Source organism: Mobula hypostoma, chromosome 6 (assembly GCF_963921235.1).
Source record: "Mobula hypostoma chromosome 6, sMobHyp1.1, whole genome shotgun sequence".
Taxonomy (NCBI): Eukaryota; Metazoa; Chordata; class Chondrichthyes; order Myliobatiformes; family Myliobatidae; genus Mobula; species Mobula hypostoma.
The window spans coordinates 76,343,397-76,364,111 of record NC_086102.1 but is presented as its reverse complement, the minus strand read 5'-3'; the positions used below and the strand labels follow the sequence as shown (position 1 = coordinate 76,364,111).

Below are 20,715 nucleotides of genomic sequence, written 5' to 3'. Positions count from 1 at the left end.
CCAATTATATTCATTGAGTAATAGTGTCACAGAGTGACAAACAGCAGAGAGACAAGACCTCAGGCCACATCAACCACCAGTCACCTATGTTGACACCAATGCTGCTCTAACCCGTTTTTTAAAATTCTCTTCAATTCCATCAACTTTCTTCCCAAATTCTACAACTCACCTGTACATTGAGACAGTTCTCAGTGGCTGATCAAACCACAAACCTACACATCTTTGAGTGTGGGTAGAAAGTGGAGCATCTATAAGAGATCTACATGTCACATAAAGAATGTTCAAACTCCACATGGATAGGACTGGAGGTCAGGATTGAACCCGAGTCATAGGTGCGGTGAGGCAGTGGCTCTATGAGCTACAGTAGTGTGCCACCCTATTAGCTTACATTCCCATTTCTAAAAACATTGAAGGGACTTCCTGCTAAAACGTTGATATATGAATGTTGGATTAGAATGGAATCAAATTTGTCTAAGCTATTGGAAATAACCCATGACAAAACAAAAACTGAGATTAAAACCAGATAGGAAGACTAAATCAAGGGTAGGATATCACTCATAGAAACGCACCTCCATCAAATATCAACATACAACTAATAATGGGACATGCCTCTTCTAAATATCTTCCTGAACTTCCAATTAGTGTACAGAGTGGTTCTCCATATATATTTTCTTTTCCAAATATTGGACAAAACTTTTCTTCAACTTCTGCTTTCCTTTCCAAACTAGAGCAACCTTGACTTATTTTCCTAAATTGAAGTTCATGACATAAGTTTGGTGGATTCCTGGCAAGATTTCAGAACATCTGACAACATTTGCACCTCATGCACAAAAACCCAGAATGATCAAAAGGATTGTTCCTATAATCAGGGAGGAAATACCCAAGATACTACTTTTGGAAGCTAGAGCAGATGAGGCAGCTAAAGAGACAGGAAATCTCTAATGACATCAAGAAGAATGGGCTTCATAAGTTACCATTCATTTCAAGGTTTGGCACTGTATTTCCAAGTCAGTACACGAAAGCCAACTAAAGAAGCAGGAAAATAGTGAAAATAAATTTTTTAAAAATGGCTAACCCCTCAGAATAAGCTGAAAATGTTGGAAGTATTCTACCATGTAGAAACAAGATTGTGCCTATTTCAACTTAAACTGCCCTTCCGCCTACATTGGAGAACAAAAATAGATAGACATGTAAATGGAAAATTGACAAGTTTAGAACACAGATGAAGAGGAATTTCTTTTGCCAGAGGGTAGTGAATCTATGGAATTGATTGACACAGACAGCTGTGGAAGCCAAGTCATTGGGAATATTTAAAGAGGTGGTTGATAGGTTCTTGATTAATCAGGGCATCAAAGGATACAGGGAGAAAGCAGGAGAATAGGGTTGAGATGGATAATAAATCAGCCATGATGGAATAACTGAGCAGACTTGATGGGATGAATGACCTAATTTTGATCCTATGTCTTATGGTCTTATAGAAGATCAAAAGCCTAGAAATTAGACCACCTATATTTGATGCATTAAAATTACATATTTAGTCTCAAGATGGAATATAATCTGTGCATAAAATGGTAAAATAGGTCAGAAGCAAGTTTAAAACAATGAAATTTACACACATAAATAAAGACTGTAGCAGGATAAGATTGGTTGCTGATGAAACCAGGCTCCATTCAGTGAAACTGCTGCCAAGTTACTATGCAGCAGTCAAAAAAGAAGTATTAGCCCTGAGGGACACAATCCACAAGGCAGCCACTGACCAGTGGTGGAGAGTGAGGTTGAAGAAGATGGAGAGAGGGCTCTCTACCATGAGTTACAGAAATAATGTTGCACCTGACTGAAATAGTTAGAATTAGGAGTCACAATCATTTTGAGACAGTGACACCATTCATGTGTCTACCCTGCCAGACTCTTAAGAATTTTATGTGTTCATTGAGATTAGCTTGTATTTTTCTAAACAAAAAAAGGGCATTGGAAAAATATTTTCTTCAATCTCTCCTCACTATGTCCCCATCGCAAGATCCTTCCTCCAATTCCTTTGGTATGGACTCCAGATCTATGCACAACATTACAATGTAGTCTCCGCTTTCTGATTCATTCATACTTCAAAGCTTTTTTTCAACAACAGTTACATTTTCAATAACATTTTAATTACCAAATATCAACTATCTAGAAGTAATCTCAAAGTCCCACTCCCACATCTGAAGCAAATAAGAGCAGTTTCCAATAATACCTCAGTGCCCTAAGATCCAGCTCATTAAGAACACTGTATTTTGCCATACCCTCCGAACTTTCACAGAGACACATTCTTCTCTGACCTCACAAGTCTGTTCCCCTACTCTTCTGTCCTTCAAACACCAGAAAAGCTGAACCTTTCCTTCATTTCCAGCTGGTGCCCAATCCATTGACCGCTTGGTTGGAGAAACGGAGGCAGGATAGTCTTTGGGTTTACACCTGCTGTCTTGAGAGGATCTGCAGGTGGGGTGAGACCTCAACACTAATTAAATTCTGTCTTCAATGAATATTGTAAAGCAATGTCTCAGCTGAATTTAGTGAGCTGTAATTGTTGAATGCTGCTCTCCACTGGCAGTAACAATAAATAGGTTTGAATTTTCTATTCTTGGTTATTCATGTTGGCACAAGGGCAATTCCAGCATATACTGAAGGAACTACAAAAGATTCCAATTCTCCTCTACACCTTTCCTCTACTTTGGTCCAATCTATGTGGCCAGCTGATCATAATAAGATGTATGGCAATGATTGCTGCGTCCTTTTGATTATTACAATTTGTTCATCAGGGCAGGAATGTGATGATTTGGAAAAAGTTACAAATGGAATACTGTTTCAAAATGTTAGACCCCAGAGCATCCAAGACAAATTGTTAAATTGAAACCAAATTTGGCTTTGTCATAGGAAGCAGATGTTCAGAAGATGAAGGTGGAGGGTTATTTTTGTGGCTGAGAGTGCACGACCAATGGACATGTTAATAGTGTGCTAAGCACGAGAAGCATAGTTTGGTAAAGTCATAGAGTGCAAAAGAAGGTCCTTTAACCCACCATGACCATAGCAACCAACAATTAATGAACTCCAATAATCCGATTTACTAGCTCTTAAATTACGGGAAGATAAAAACATTCTTTAGCTAGGACATAGAATATAAGAACAGAGATGGTGCAGTACAACTTTATAGAACACTGGTTTAGCCACAAATTAAGTAATGTGTGCAGTTCTGGTCACCACTCTACAGGAAGGCATACAAACAAAATAAAACATCCCGACTGATGACCAACCAATCCACCAAGTTAATCAATCAGCACTTAGCCAGTGACATACATACAATCTGTAGAGAATTAAGAGTTATTTTTTTTCTGCCAAGACAGGTTAAATCAAAGGGAATTAGTAAATGCATCATGTATGACATTATTATACCAACATGAGCTAAACTGATACAATAACCATACCGATGGGTTTCATTGCAGACTGGCAACACACCAATCTGTTGAATCAGTTTTACTATTCTCAGCAAGCCCTTCACTCCAATGTTCTTCTTTACCCATGCATTTCCTTACTTGATACTGGTAAGAGTTGCAATAACAGAGGAAAGCAAATTTATCCCAGAGAGAACACACCATAGCGCACTTCTCAATGAGCCTTACATTATTTTGACACTAGAACAATGCAGAATTAACGAAGTTATGTCATTGAAAAAATCGAATTCAATGTAATTTTTCTTTTCGTTATGAGTAACTAGGATCAAGTATACAAGCCAAACTATTGTCTCTCCCTTAGCCAAAGTAGTGAGCTGGTGCAGCAGGCCAAAAATGGAGACACAAAGACAAGGTAATCAGGAGAATTTATGATTATAGGGAAGCAGTGCCCCATTCATCACATCTGTCAGTAATGTGCCCTTCAGTTTTAACTAAAGGAATTGTCAAATCTATTATAAGATACCACTGAGGGTGAATTGTATCTTCTCTGTTCTAGTGCATATACTGATTAATGGAAGAATGAAGTAGCCTTAGTGGACTCAGTGGTGAGTAAGTACACCTGATCAATATCAAGCAAAGCTAATAGCAACCACTAAAGCCAACAGCATATTGAACCATAGGGTATACCTTCAGAAACAGGCATGGTTCTCAGCATCAGTAAACTTTTCAGAAATTCAAGTACTGAAGCAGTTCATAGAGAAATCATAAACTAATCCTCTGGAGCTCCGGGGTATTGGAAAACTTAGACGAGACAATGGAAAGGCGGAGTCTGATAGCCAATAATAAAGATAGAAATATTTAAGGCACAGAGATAATACAAACGAATATTAAATTTAGCTCTGGGGGTAGATCCAGGCAGCATAAGTTCGAATATGGAAGATATTTAGTAGATGGTAAATTATTCTGCACAACAGCATAAGTAGTTGAAATCTAATTTAGTAAAACATCCTTGAATAGTTCCTGGAAATGTTAACTAATGTGAGGAAGGACATTAGTATCACTTCAAAAACTACTGGAACAGATAACTGAAACCCTAATCAAAGATCAGCTTTTAAGAGATGCCATAGGAAGTGCCTTAAAGATGCACAGAGACCCATAACTGGAAGGATACAGAAATCTCTGATGATGTCCAGGCTAGGAAAGGAGGCACAAAAAGAGGATTTTAATATAAGGATGAGAATATTCAGACTGAAGCATCATCAATTAACGTGGAGGTTAGCAGACACAGGGGTGATGCTGGAATACTGGCTTATGGGCTGCAGAAACTAGGATGAATTCAACTGCACATGATGGGACAAAAGATCATCGAAAGAATTGTGTCAAGAAGTAACAAAGACACTTGCAAGGGCTTTAGCAAGGATTGTGGCATTCACCATAATGAGAAGGTTGTTTTGTCCGATATTGGAGCTCGATCAAGAATTGAGACAAATCAGCGCAGCAACTGCAAGGAGAACAAAAGCAGTGGGTGAATGATATACAGTAGTAAACTAAGTATAATGCTTTGGTTACTCAAGAAGCAATAACACAACAGTGAAGAGAGACATTATTAAAAGCATTTAGAGAAGGACGGGGATCATACAAGAGCCACTCTCCCAGACTGGACAACAGAAACGATGATAGGAGATGTTTTGCACCATCATGTCAAATGCTGAAGGAAAGTTGAAAGCAAATATAGAGTGATATTTTACCATGACCACAAGCCATTTGTGACTATGTGAAGGGCTGCTTCACTGCTATGGCAGTACCGTGAACTAGATAAAACCACAGTGCTGTTGGAAGATAGGCATGGGTGTATGAGACAACAATGCATTCAAAGAACTTAGGGATGTTAAAGGAGGCTTGAGTGAATCAACAAAAAGAATTAGATAGTGTCATGCAGTAACACCTCTAGAATAGTTTTAAAGAATTAAGATAGGCAGAATTAACATACCACTTTTGAAGTGTCAATTGCAGAGATCGGTAAATTGACTGATACATTTACAGACTCTGGGCATCACAGACAACGTTCACAATTATTGCTCATTCTTAATTTTGTATAGTGAACACTTATTTGTCTTTGCTCATAGTATTACTGGGCTTGGAGTCCCACAATTACAATCCATCCACATTAAGACCATTATATATAGGTATAAGGAAATTGCATATCCCAGCTCACAATTACTACTCAGCACATTGAAATTATAGTTTGGGTGCACAAATTGTCAGCGTGCTTTGTTCTAGTAGAACCAGTCAGCCTGCTACATGACTTGGAGGAAGTCTGTAAGTGCTCTCGTTAACCTTTTGCCTTGGTACTTCTTGGTGGATCAGGATGCAGTTTGGGAGGTGCTATTTGATGCAAGTAATAGCTGTGCACATCATTTTGATGATGATCTTATATTAACCTATTATGTTAATTTATGGACTTTAAAATCACCTTTTGCCCCATCAAATGCAACTTACCTCAGATTTTGATCAATCTTGCTTATCTTTTCCTATTCAAATAAAATGGGCATCTTCAACCCTGCCCACTTCGACCATATTGAATAGCTACAACCATTCTTGCACTCGCCCATTGAAGTCTCACATAGATTAGCAGAGTGCAATTTTACTTTCATTTTGAACATGCAAGAGGTGGTTTCAAAAAGATAAATCAAAGTCTGGTAGCATAATTTAAGCTTATGAGGAACATAAACAGCATTATGAACCTGTTATGCAAAGTAATCTCTTTTTCTGTTGCACCTTCTATATAAATCTATGAACATGGAGCTGTATCAGTACCCAACAATGTCAATAAAAAAGAGATTGCCTGACTAGCAAACATAGGTAGATTTGTAGGTACCTTTGTTACTTTTATATATTTTAAAATTATATAAAATAGTCCTCCTTTAGGCCTCAGTTGGGAAATTTAGATCTACACTACCCCACGTTTACCATGCATCAGACTGCAAGATGCTTGCAGACATTCTTTCTCTGTGACTCAGTTGAGAAGATGGTACTATTCATTCAACTCTTGGTGAAATCCTGTCAACCACTATATCACCAGCCAACAGCTACTCCTACCAATTTATTAGGAATAATAGAACAGAGACATGTTGGTGAGGTCAGATTATTAACACCTACACCTCACTTCACAATGCTTTTCTAGTTATTTGAACTGGGAAGGTACATTGCTGACTCCAGTAATTGCTTGCCATTTTCCACCCAGAGTTAAACTGGAGTCCTACATGTTGTAGTCCTTCCTCACCTCTGAAATCATTTTAGTACCCTCTTCTCTAGGTTTCTTATGGACCTTCAACACCTCCTTAAAAAAGTGAGGACTAACACATACATAGGGAGAAGATTAATCATAAGCAATAGATACACAGTTTCTTTATATAACACAAGTGGAAGATTTTCTGTACCGTTTGAGCTGTGGATTAACATTATTTATTCAAACTCACAAATGATTCTTTACATTTGTATTCTATGGCCTTATTTTTTTCCTAAATTTTCATAATCTTTTCATTGCATTCTTTAAAATTTATATATCTAAATCATGCTTCTGATATATAAGGCTTTAGAGTTTCATATTTTAGAAAATATTTACCTAGTTTTCCTCCCAAAAATGTGTTACATCACTTTTTCTTTCTGTGTAAGATTTTAACAAAAACTTCTCTGCTTCATTCACTAACCATCAATTTCCTGAAGTTACTTACAACCCATCTGCACACAAACAATGTTCCTATTTCTCTGATGTCTTCAAATATTAATATCCTCTTCTCTGGTCCAGATCATATAAAGTAAGAGCTGAGAGACTACTGGAGGACTTCAACATCCTTCTAGTCAGAAGATATATGTACATATTACTCACTGGTTTCAAATGACTAATTATGCATTTAACAATATTCTCATTAATATAATATGCCTTGAATTTATCACAACTTTCTTTTATGACGGGTCTAAAAAAATTACAAGGAGTATGAAAGGAAAATTGACTTAAATCCATAAACATTGCATTCCTTTGTCTGTATATTCTGCTATGTCATCAAAATATTCTGGTGGGATTAATGGATATAATTTTCATAGCATTATATGGAAAGTGAAACAGACAAAGAGGTCTCTTGGCCTAATGGTTCATAATGGTGTTTATACACCTCATAGACTTCATATCAATCTCCTTCATCTAATTTAATCAGCAACATCATCCATTCCTTTGCTCTTAATACTTAATCTTATTACATTAATCCCATTTAATTCTCCCTATTTTCCCATCAAAGTCATTTCCTCCTCCACCCCTTCAGATGACTATTTCATTGATTTTGGCCGTGCAGTCCTGAATAGAAGTCATCAAAGGCTAGTGACTTTTCCACTGAATGGCCCTGCTGATCTATAATATCCTACTTCTCCACCTCTTGTTCTTGAGCACCTAATTTACACTATCATACAAGTTTGAGTAAATCAAAAATAAAACCTACTTAGTCTTTACTCCTCCTTTGCTCAGCAGGGAGTTTATTTTTTTTACAATTGATCCTACCATTATGTTAACTGATCTTTTGCTTTATCATTTTACATTGCTTGCTAGATTCTACGACCAGTCTATTGAAGAAGATGGGGGTGAGGGGTCACTCCCTCCAACAAGCAATCAAGTCCTTGTCGAATGCAGCAGCAATTGGATTTGGATTAAAAGGAAAGACAACAACTGGGCTGCAAGATGAAGACAGGAGGGTATGGAATTGAGGAGGGTGTATCTGGGACGCCAGGTAACACTGTTGAGCTCTCTGGAGACGTCATGGGCTTATCAACAAAACATCAAAGAAGGAGGGTGCCCACCTGATGACCCCGATGATGTACCTACCCTCCCTCCTTGTCACCACTTCAAGCCCATTGAGAGTGCCGACTTACTATAGGGATTGAAACATCAAGTCCTAGTGGCTCTACCTCTTTGTATCTGCTTAATATGCATTTTACTTTCCCTTTGCTAAATATGACATTATTGACTAATTATGTTAGATGCATCTTGGATTTAACTTTTTTCTTTGAATTCATGTTTTTCATTTATTCAAAGAATTTTACCTTTGTTTTGCTTTATTTATTTCTGAAAACGTAGTTTGTACAGTTTTGGTAAAAATATACCCTCTATGTCCAAGGTACATTTTGACATGCATTTTCCATTTAATTGTGCTATTCCTCTTTAAGCCTCAGTAAAATTCATTTTCTTCAACTTAAGTACATCTGCCTATAACCACTGCTTTTCTTTTTCACTTTAAGTCTGAAACTAATTATATTATGATCTATATTCTCTTCTTGCTTTCTTCTATTATCCTACCTCTTGATCAATTTCATTTTGAATAAGTAAATTCTGAACACATCCTATTTTAGACAAAAGCCATACTAATCCAGAAGCAATCCTTAGCACAATTAAAATTCTTTCTCCTTTCCAATTTACATTACCTTTATTTGACTCATCTTTGGAAAATTAAGCTTATCCATTAATATCACTCTGCCTCTACATTTTGCTCTATCAATCACATAACTTTCTTTGGCTTCACTGCTTGGTGGTCTATAATAAACATATAATTGTGCACTAATTGTGTTTAAGTGCTTTAATTTTAGATAACTGGATTCACATTTTACAGTGTGCTTGCAACCATGGCTTTTATAACCATTATTTTGTTACAAAATTAATATCCTCCAATGGTTTCATACTATATTGTTGGAAATTTACAAAGCATGTTATCCATTGCAATATTTAAAAATATCACATGGCAAAATTGAGGTTTTGCAATTGCCATACCTATTTGATACATAAGAGTATCTTCTTCTGATATTTCAAAACTCGAGCATAGAGACACACTACCATTTTGCTAGATAGATTTATTGACATCTATCTGTATTGATTGCTGTAAATGGAATATTTACAGTAAATTCAAGAAAAAGTAAGCTTAGTCATAGGAAGACAATCTGTGTGTGAAAACAATACCTTTCATCAAAAGGCTGCTCAATCTATGGGAATAGATGGACTACGATTTAGCCAATTCATTCATTCGAAGATTATTGCAAATTGAGACTTTTTTTTACAACATTTTTTCCTGTTTTTGTCCAGATAAAGTACTGCAATTGAGTAGTTAAAAGCAACAAAGCACTGAATCACCATTTCATATCTAGAGAAGCAATTGTGAAGATATGATCAAAAATATCTGCAACAATGTAGACTAGTTCAGTCCACCTAGTTCACAGTGAGTATCAATCATGAATTTACAATAATCCCATTTAATTCTCCCAATATTCCCATTAAATACCACCCCCTTATATTCTACCACTCACTTGGGGCAATTCACAATTAATCTACCAGTCTGCACATTTCAGAGATTTTAGAGGAACCAGATCACGCAGAGGAAATCCATGAGGTCACAGGTAGACGATGCAAACTATTGCATCTCCAGAGAATTTTTTGTAAACTCTCCCTTTATACCTCGAATCATTCAAAGTTAAGGGACTGGAACCAAACATCCACCGTCAGGTTAAGAGCAATTTAGAAATTCATAGCACAAAATGTGTCACTTGGCCTATTGCAACCCTGCTAACTAAAAAAAAGCTTTTCAGACAAATCCTATCTCCTAGTCTTGTAGAGTGTAAAAAATCAGGTGTCATTTCACAAATTTTACACATGAGACAAGGATTCCAGCCTCTCTTTCAGCACCAGACTACCACTCTTCATTAGATGAAGAATTGTTACCTCAACTATCCTCCTACACATTTTAATTAACAGTTTTCTTTCTTCCTGCTTCTTGATAAAGGCTATGAAGTAAAATTACAGAATGCTTTACTCTTATAAGCTGTCTTTTACTGTCATGTGAATGAAACCATTAACTTCCATTTCTGCACATCTACTAAATATGAACACACAATTATTAAATTGTTCATTACATATTCAGTGGGAATGGAAAGAGGAGGAGATTTCCCCAATAACTCAGCTTGCTTCACCAAATAAATCAAACTTAATTCTGTAAAAAAAATGCTGTTAATTAATTTCAGAAACTTGTTGCAATACAGTACTCTTCATTTGCTTGAATCAGTGCAGCTAAACCAGAATCCAGGAAATGCAGAAGAGTGCACCCTGACTGATTGGCATCCAATCAACCAACCTAATCATTCAACGCTTAGCCAGTGATGCACAGAGGCTGCTCAATGCACCACAGCAACTCACCAAGACTCCTGCAATAGTGCTTCTCAACTATCAACTCTAACACCTACTGTAGTAGGTTCATAGGCTCATCTCTTGCAAGTTCCCTCCTGAATCACATATTCTATATATATATCATGCCCTATTTGTCCTCACTAGGTTTAAACTGCATATCTGCCCCCTAACATCCTGCAGGGTGCATTCATCACAGGGACTGAGGGGTTCAAAAGATAGTATCTTAGCCCCTTCTCATGGGTAATTAGATTCAGGTAACAGTGCTGGCTTTCCAGAATCATCCTCATTTTCTTGATCAACAAAACAATAAAGCACATCTGCAGCCAACAATGAAGAGGTCTTTAGAGAGTTGTCTGAGATGAAGGTGTATTTGGCATTTCTAAATCGCAAATGTAACATTGGTTAATCTATTTTATTGTTATTTCTTATTGATAGCTTAGTACAACAGATTATTCTAAGACAATAGACAATAGACAATAGGTGCAGGAGTAGGCCATTCAGCCCTTCGAGCCAGCACCACCATTCACTATGATCATAGAAACATAGAAACATAGAAAATAGGTGCAGGAGTAGGCCATTCGGCCCTTCGAGCCTGCACCGCCATTTATTATGATCATGGCTGATCATCCAACTCAGAACCCAGCCTTCCCTCCATACCCCGTGACCCCTGTAGCCACAAGGGCCATATCTAACTTCCTTTTAAACATAGCTAATGAACTGGCCTCAACAGTTTGCTGTGGCAGAGAATTCCACAGATTCACCACTCTCTGTGTGAAGAAGTTTTTCCTAACCTCGGTCCTAAAAGGCTTCCCCTCTATCCTCAAACTGTGACCCCTCGTTCTAGACCTCCCCAACATCGGGAACAATCTTCCCGCATCTAGCCTGTCCAATCCCTTTAGGATCTTATACGTTTCAATCAGATCCCCCCTCAATCTTCTAAATTCCAACGAGTACAAGCCCAGTTCATCCAGTCTTTCTTCATATGAAAGACCTGCCATCCCAGGAATCAATCTGGTGAACCTTCTTTGTACTCCCTCTATGGCAAGGATGTCTTTCCTCAGATTAGGGGACCAAAACTGCACACAATACTCCAGGTGTGGTCTCACCAAGGCCTTGTACAACTGCAGTAGTACCTCCCTGCTCCTGTACTCGAATCCTCTCGCTATAAATGCCAGCATACCGTTCGCCTTTTTCACCGCCTGCTGTACCTGCATGCCCACTTTCAATGACTGGTGTATAATGACACCCAGGTCTCGTTGCACCTCCCCTTTTCCTAATCGGCCACCATTCAGATAATAATCTGTTTTCCTATTTTTGCCACCAAAGTGGATAACTTCACATTTATCCACATTAAATTGCATCTGCCATGAGTTTGCCCACTCACCCAACCTATCCAAGTCACCCTGCATCCTCTTAGCATCCTCCTCACTGCTAACACTGCCACCCAGCTTCGTGTCATCCGCAAACTTGGAGATGCTGCATTTAATTCCCTCATCCAAGTCATTAATATATATTGTGAACAACTGGGGTCCCAGCACTGAGCCTTGCGGTACCCCACTAGTCACCGCCTGCCATTCTGAAAAGGTCCCATTTATTCCCACTCTTTGCTTCCTGTCTGCTAACCAATTCTCCACCCACACCAATACCTTACCCCCAATACCATGTGCTTTAAGTTTGCACACTAATCTCCTGTGTGGGACCTTGTCAAAAGCCTTTTGAAAATCCAAATATACCACATCCACTGGTTCTCCCCTATCCACTCTACTAGTTACATCCTCAAAAAATTCTATGAGATTCGTCAGACATGATTTTCCTTTCACAAATCCATGCTGACTTTGTCCGATCATTTCACCGCTTTCCAAATGTGCTGTTATCACATCCTTGATAACTGACTCCAGCAGTTTCCCCACCACCGACGTTAGGCTAACCGGCCTATAATTCCCCGGTTTCTCTCTCCCTCCTTTTTTAAAAAGTGGGGTTACATTAGCCACCCTCCAATCCTCAGGAACTAGTCCAGAATCTAACGAGTTTTGAAAAATTATCACTAATGCATCCACTATTTCTTGGGCCACTTCCTTAAGCACTCTGGGATGCAGACCATCTGGCCCTGGGGATTTATCTGCCTTCAATCCCTTCAATTTACCTAACACCACTTCCCTACTAACATGTATTTCGCTCAGTTCCTCCATCTCACTGGACCCTCTGTCCCTTACTATTTCTGGAAGATTATTTATGTCCTCCTTAGTGAAGACAGAACCAAAGTAATTATTCAATTGGTCTGCCATGTCCTTGCTCCCCATAATCAATTCACCTGTTTCTGTTTGCAGGGGACCTACATTTGTCTTTATCAGTCTTTTCCTTTTTACATATCTATAAAAGCTTTTACAGTCCGTTTTTATGTCCTCTGCCAGTTTTCTCTCATAATCTTTTTTCCCCTTCCTAATTAAGCCCTTTGTCCTCCTCTGCTGAACTCTGAATTTCTCCCAGTCCTCAGGTGAGCCACTTTCTCTGGCTAATTTGTATGCTACTTCTTTGGAATTGATACTATCCCTAATTTCTCTTGTCAGCCACGGGTGCACTACCTTCCTTGATTTATTCTTTTGCCAAACTGGGATGAACAATTGTTGTAGTTCATCCATGCAACCTTTAAATGCCTGCCATTGCATATCCACCGTCAATCCTTGAAGTGTCATTTGCCAGTCTATCTTAGCTAATTCATGTCTCATACCTTCAAAGTTACCCCTCTTTAAGTTCAGAACCTTTGTTTCTGAATTAACTACGTCACTCTCCATGTTAATGAAGAATTCCACCATATTATGGTCACTCTTACCCAAGGGGCCTCTCACGACAAGATCGCTAATTAACCCTTCCTCATTGCTCAAAACCCAGTCCAGAATAGCCTGCTCTCTAGTCGGTTCCTCGACATGTTGGTTCAAAAAACCATCCCGCATACATTCCAAGAAATCCTCTTCCTCAGCACCTTTACCAATTTGGTTCACCCAGTCTACATGTAGATTGAAGTCACCCATTATAACTGCTGTTCCTTTATTGCACACATTTCTAATTTCCTGTTTAATACCATCTCCGACCTCACTACTACTGTTAGGTGGCCTGTACTCCCTCATGGCTGGTCATCCATAATCAGTACCCTTTCCCTGCCTGCTCCCCATATCCCTTCACTCCGCTATCTTTAAGAGCTCTATCTATCTCTTTTTTGAAAGAATCCAGAGAATTGGCCTCCACTGCCTTCTGAGGCAGAGTATTCCACAGAACCACAACCCTCTGTGTGAAAAAGTTTTTCCTCAACTCCGTTCTAAATTGTCTACCCCTTATTCTTAAACTGTGGCCTCTGATTCTGGACTCCCCCAACATCGGGAGCATGTTTTCTGCCTCTAGCATGTCCAATCCCTTAATAATCTTATATGTTTCAATCAGATTCCCTCTCATCCTTCTAAATTCCAGTGTATACAACCCCAGTTGCTCCAATCTTTCAACATATGACAGTCCCGCCATCCCGGGAATTAACCTCGTGAACCTACGCTGCACTCCCTCAACAGCTAGAATGTCCTTCCTCAAATTTGGAGACCAAAACTGTACACGATATTCCAGGTGTGGTCTCACGAGGGCCTTGTACAACTGCAGAAGGACCTCTTTGCTCCTATATTCAATTCCCCTTGTTATGAAGGCCAGCATGCCATTAGCTTTCTTCACTGCCTGCTATACCTGCATGCTTACTTTCAGTGACTGATGAACAAGGACACCTAGATCTCATTGTACTTCCCCTTTTCCTAACTTGACACCATTCAGATAGTAATCTGCCTTCCTGTTCTTGCCACCAAAGTGGATAACCTCACATTTATCCACATTAAACTGCATCTGTCGTGCACCTGCCCACTCACCCAACTTGTCCAAATCACCCTGCATTCTCATCACATCCTCCTCACATTTCACACTGCCACCCAACTTTGTGTCATCTGCAAATTTACTAATGTTATTTTTAATCCCTTCATCTAAATGTATATATAATGTATAAGAGTAAGAGTTAAGAGCAAACAATAGACAAGACTGGAGAAGAATGACCGATTTCTCCCAAATATAATGTATTAGTGAATAATTTAGGTTTATATTACAGTTTGAGTATCATGGTACTTATTGCTGATGCTCCATTTTGTTTCATTTTAGCTTTTACTGAGTCGTTATTAAATTGCCCAGTTGCTGTCTTTCCTCTGGGTTATCAGTCAAGTAACATAACTATGTGTTGTTGCACCCAATCATGAATTAATCTGATAATTTCTACTAGGGCACACTTAAACAGCATTGGCCTCCTCGATCTGCACGTTGGCAACATCCATATTAACAGGACTTCAAATTACTCCATTTTTGTGACGTTGTATTGGCAGGTATTGGAATAAGGAATATTAACATGGAAACAAAATCTGAAGAACACCGATAATCCATTGTGGATACACGATCCACACTACATACTGATTAACCAAATTGCTCTACGTATATGGCAGCTTCTTGGATGCTGTTAAGTATGCATAAATATTCCAAGATCTATCGTTATTCATCAGGTGGAGTACTAACTGTAAGCATTCATAGATATATCGTGATCTCTCCTTTACAAACGGGCTGTCTGTAACTCAAATGTTCAACATATTTCAACGGCAATTTCTTTCTCTCAATCCAAGTATTTGTTTGTGGTTTTGAGAATAAAAGACTAAGAACTAATTAGTTTCTTCTTTAGCTTTACCACGGTTTACGTAACCCAAAAAACAGCATATTCTAGTGAACATGATGTCAACATCGTAAGCAGGGCACAGAACTAGCACATTCTTCGCGTATTCCCCAACCCCCCCCCCCCCCCCAACGCGTCTGCTCATTCCAGGCATTCAGGTTGAAGGAGGCATTAGCATATGAAAAATAGCACCAACATGCCTGGAGAACGGACAAGCCCTTCCAAATGATAACGTCACGTTTGCATCTTGGGGATACTGTATTCTAAATTGAATTGGACAGATGCTGCAGCCTGAAGTTGCTACACTTTGTCCAAAGTTGGCGACAGGGGTCTTCTAAAGGTAGCCTAAACAAAGCTGCTACGCTAAATCCCCTCTTACACAATTAATTCTTTAGTAGACTCAAAACGCGAAGTTTCAGAACGGACCAGACAATGGGCAGGGTACTTCTTGATGAATTTACATTGGGCGTTCTTTTACCTTTAAAATTCGGTCTGATTCGGGCGTCGTATCCTGACGTCCTTCCCATCAGCTTGTCCAGAAAATCTGAGGGGGACATGGTCTGCGAGGCCGGTTTGGTTGAAGACCTGGAATCATGTTCCTTGGAGAAAGCTAACCTAAAGAACACACAAATCGGCATTAGGACGATACGCGCTGACAGTCTGCTTAAAATACACAGACATTGCTCCGTGTTGTGCTGGAAAAAGACAGCCAATTTGAATGAAAATATGTTGGGTTTCTCCCAGTGTCAAATAAATGATTAATGTGTCTAGCAAAAAGTGTCTCCAACCTGATTTCCTTTTCAATTACCCACACATTTTCCTCAAAGCTCATACTTTAAAAATTAATGCCAATAGTTACTTTCAGAGCAAGATATATATCAGACAGATTTTAATCTAAACACGTTTCAAGCTGCTGAAAGCCATATTACCAAAGCTTTTGGGACGCAATTGGAATGCATAAAAAGTAGTACAGAGCTGTACAGTCAGACCTCCCCTCCCTAAATATGCACAGATGAATACTTAATACTGGCGGTTTACATTTATTGTGAGCACTATGATGGATTCTTTGGGGACCATCTATTATTTACACATGTTCGGACCAATCAACTGGTTCTCTCTGCTCAAACATCGAGAAAGCAAATGAAATCGCGAGGCTACATTTCCAAATACTTGCGATTATCTAAAAACAGCTTCGGGAACAGAAAATAATACGGAATTTCCAGAACTTCCGCTAAAGATCACAGGCTGGCGAATGAGAGGGGATAGTTCTCGCCCTCTACGAAAGAAAAGGGTCATCAAATTAGGGGGGCGGAAGATGGTGTGGGGGCAGTTTTACACTGAGGTAACCTCGCGTTAAAGACATCAACTTCTAGCCTGTACGCAACAATATTGGGGCTTCCATCAGTCACAGACCCCTTCGCCGCATGCTGGGGATGCTTTGTTACTCCAGTATATGCTCACAGGATTAAGACACATAGAAATTCTTCTCTTACGTGCTAGGCAATTCCCTATTGTTCGAATTGCCGACCTGGCTGTGCTTATAACGTGCAGAAAAGCAGAGAGGAGCAAACACGAGACAATCCGTGCAGTATCCCCCAATAAATGACAGCCATACCTGAAGTTGCTTGTTTCTAAGATGCACGCAAACACCGTTGTCAGGATTTTCACAACTGGTCGATTCATTCCGCCAAACTCTTATCTCTCTGTCTGTGTGGTATCGAGAGCAGTGTTCTGGAAATAACGTCCCTCCCCACCCCACCCCACCCCTTCCTAAAAAAATAATCGGCAGATCGTGTGGGAAAGTCAGATCCAACGCTTTCCTCCCAAACTGTCGGCAGATGGAATTGGGTTGATGCAGGCGGAGAGGGAACAATGCAGGACATCAGTCCTCAGTATCATCGTGTGGTAGGAGACTTGGAGATCGCGCTGCTGCTGCGGGGAGTGAAGAGCGTCAGAATGGCATCTTTTCCCAAAGCCCCTCCGTAAACACGACGTCAGGGAACTGGAGGAATCAAACTTCATGTTAAGGGAAGCGTTTGAGCTTCGTCTCACCTCCCGGGAAGCGACAGCACCATATTCGGTATACCAGGGGTTCAGAGGGGTGGGGATATTGGGGGTTGGGGTAAGGGGCTGGAGGGCTGCTCAAATGGAGAGCGGGCCAGCCACTGGAGCAATAAGAGCTTTAACGCAGCCGTTGCATTTCAGCACTTGGATAGCTCCCGGAGCTTCCAATTCCGACAGCACGCATGTCCACAAGCCCCTTTAAAGAGACGTGACCGGCTTGTAAAGGAGCTCGAAGTGATTATATGGAGAAGGCAAATACACGTCCACGCCGATCAAGAATCAGTAAAGTGATATAGATCGAAATCCCTTGCCTCATTCGCCTTCTGCTGTCTGTTAATGACTGTGGATAACTGTGCATGCGATGTGCCTCCAATTCAAATGCATCAAAACCATTTTGTGAAACTCGGAGCTCGTTCCTGACTGGTTAGCTTGGTATTTTTTTTTTCTAAAACTGTTTTGACGCTCACCTGTTAATACAAAGTTGTTCCACTGTCGTTCTTAAGGATTTCTGTTTTAGGACTCGCTGCCCAATAAGTTTTCACAGTATCTTGAAGGGCGGGAATAAATGTTCCGGATAAACAGCGGACTGTTAAGGAACTGTTAAGTTTATATGGGAATAAGATGATGATCTCTTGTACTTTTTTATGTTTGCAGATGTTTATAAATAAAATGTTCACTCAATGGTCTTGCAAGTAATAGTCACTCAGTCCGTTTGGTTGCTTTTTGCTTTACCCCATTTGCGATTAACTAAATCCGTCCTAAGTCCTATTTATCGTTGTTAGATCAATTAGAGTTTGATGATTCCCGGTATTTATTCGTGTGTTATTTTATTGAATTACCTCTTTTTTTATTTAGAATGACTTTATTCTAGTTTCTAGCTTTCAAACTTAAACCATAAAATAGATTACTATTTAAGAAATGTTTCTTTTAGTTATCTGGCATTTTTTCACTATAAATGCCTGAAGCAGCTCATATTGTGCTTTATAAACTGCGTGTGACCACACTGAAGAAGCTCAAGATTAAGGGAGGAACATCGTGTGGAACCTAAGGCACTTTGTAGAGTTATGATCATTGAATTAATTTTCTTTACTTAATAGTAAATGCATTAAGCTTTCAAATAAACGTACAAGTGTTGTAAGTTCTCTTTACTAAAATTACAAGTTAAGCCAATTGACCGAAACTGATCTGAATTATTGAAATCTTATCGTTTTCAATTATGCATTTTACACATCAGTAAATTCTAGTATATCCAGTTTGTGACTCTACAAGGCGATGATAAGAGATCGAATAAGAATCACAAAATGGAACTCACGGGTCGAGTAAGATTTTACCCTGTTGGACTTTTGTTCCATTGGAACGATCTATATAATGCGGGTTATGTTCTACAGAACATACTGTATCTGTCCTTCCGGATTGCATATTGTCAGCGAGTCACCCCGAGCGGCTTCTACCAGTTCTGAAGTTCCTCTGGCACCCACTGCATCAAAACTTCCACCTGTCCGGTTTGACTTCTTCCGGGGGTGTAGAACGTTGAAAAGTACCTCGGCGTTGACCTTGAGATTTTTCTCTCTATTCGTTGACTAACTTTCATGTCCTGTTCCGAACCGAACAACTGTCTCATCCCCATCTAGTTTCCGCACGCCATTCGGTTCCATGATGATCACGACTGCAACAGGAGTTCCTACAAGTGGCGACATTTTAGTAGTGTCCCGTTAATTGTGAAGCACTTTGGAGCTGAGCTCATGAAAGCCATTATAAAATGCGAAGCAAAAATCATACTGTTACGCAGGCTGTCAGCCCCGTCTGTGGAGGGAAATTGGCAGGCCACGTCGACTATCCATTTCCCTCCGCAGATGCTGACTGACCGCCTCCGTTCGTCCAGCAGTTTAGTTCTGCTCCACATTCTAGCATCCGCAGTCTCCACTCTAACATTCGGACCTGTTTGAGAAGCCGAGTTTCCTCACTACCCTTGACCACCCTTTGTTAGAAATGATTCAGCACGCTGCACTTGAATCCGCTTCCGTACAATATCTCAACTATTATTCTGACCAAGTTCATCAGCTCGCCGACAGCAATATTATTGGACTCAGACATTGTTTAGGATATCAAGATCCAGCGTTGCCCAAAAATGGAATTTAGAGTAACATGTCTTCACGTACACACACGTTTTAACTACGTTGACCAGGACAAGGATGCAAACATTAGGTGACCTAAAATAAAAGGGAAGCTCGCGCGCCTATCACAAGTAAATATTCTACCCCTAAAAGCCGGACAATCGTCTCAATGCCACGGAATTCTACAGTATATGGAGTTTTATCTTGCGCAGTTATGCCTCTATACTATTTAACTTTAAGAGGCGGACTGATCCAGGGACGTCCAGACTAACGCCAGTCAGTGTCACTTGCAACTTAGCAGGGTTTAAATAACAGACAGCCTGCCGCTGCACAGACTTATCCGTAAATATCTAACCTCGTGCGAGCGGCAGAGTTGTCACGCAGCTTGCTTTAGCTTCTCCTTCTTAGGATTTCTCCTTTATCGTTTCCCTTTCCCCCACTGCCCAACATAGTGCCTGATTGCCGGTAGGAATCTCGGAACCGCCGCTAACATGACAGGGACAGTCATCTTGGCAGCTCAATATGATCACACGCAGATTTCTAACCGCTTTTGCTGAAATCTTTGGCAGTAGATACCAAGGATAAGAGGCCATACAAGTGACTTTTTTTTTTGAAAGGCACCGTGATTACTCAACCACTCCACTGGTGTATTGAGCAACTGTTTGGAGCACAAGAGATAAACCAGAAAGATATAATTTCTTCTCTGACAGCCCTGTCTTCACCATTGACTGATAGCCTTTCTAGTTTCAAAATGTTATATGAGGTTTTTCATGCATTGATGAAATGTGTTTACATTTAAATGATTAATGGTCCAAAGCAATTATTATGTTGTACGTGAAACTAATCACTCTTTATCCCTTCAGAGTCTATATTGTCAAATTAAAGTTGCTTGAGTTGTTTTAATGACCTTTAAAGTAGAAACAGGGTGAGAAGGTCACCGAAAGTAGTGGCATATTATTGGAAGCTCCCTGGTGCATTTACATTCATAAAGCTTTGCTTCATTTCCCCAGTGGTGTGCTCACTGATCATCCCCGTGCTATACAACATGCTTATATCCACGGCGTTTAGATATGGTTGGCAGAGGACCAATGTCATCTGCCTTGAATGCAGATGCTATTGCTGGCCAACAAGAAGCCATTGTCATATTGCCTTTCAATG

The 20,715-nt window shown here is 39.7% G+C and overlaps 1 protein-coding gene and 1 long non-coding RNA gene across 5 annotated transcripts in view; one reads left to right on the top strand and one right to left on the bottom strand.

The window, feature by feature from the left end:
- glra2 (glycine receptor, alpha 2) overlaps nt 1-17,120 on the bottom strand; it is a 202,061-nt gene extending 184,941 nt beyond the window's left edge. For 2 of the 4 annotated variants that reach the window (XM_063051035.1, XM_063051037.1), the window contains exons 1-2: nt 16,995-17,120; nt 15,858-15,994 (exon numbers count right to left, since the gene is read on the bottom strand). In XM_063051035.1, the coding sequence (XP_062907105.1) occupies nt 15,858-15,994; nt 16,995-17,062 (205 nt within the window). In that variant the 5' untranslated portion in view covers nt 17,063-17,120. Of the gene's footprint in view, nt 1-15,857; nt 15,995-16,417; nt 16,515-16,994 lie in introns of those variants that run through there. The other 2 variants (XM_063051038.1, XM_063051039.1) reach the window with 2 other exon arrangements.
- Nucleotide 17,121: 1 nt separating this feature from the next.
- Nucleotides 17,122-20,715, top strand: part of LOC134348125 (uncharacterized) — an 81,584-nt gene continuing 77,990 nt past the window's right edge. Inside the window, exon 1 of the long non-coding RNA XR_010018358.1 lies at nt 17,122-17,866. This is a non-coding gene — a long non-coding RNA (uncharacterized LOC134348125). The remainder of the gene's footprint in view (nt 17,867-20,715) is intronic.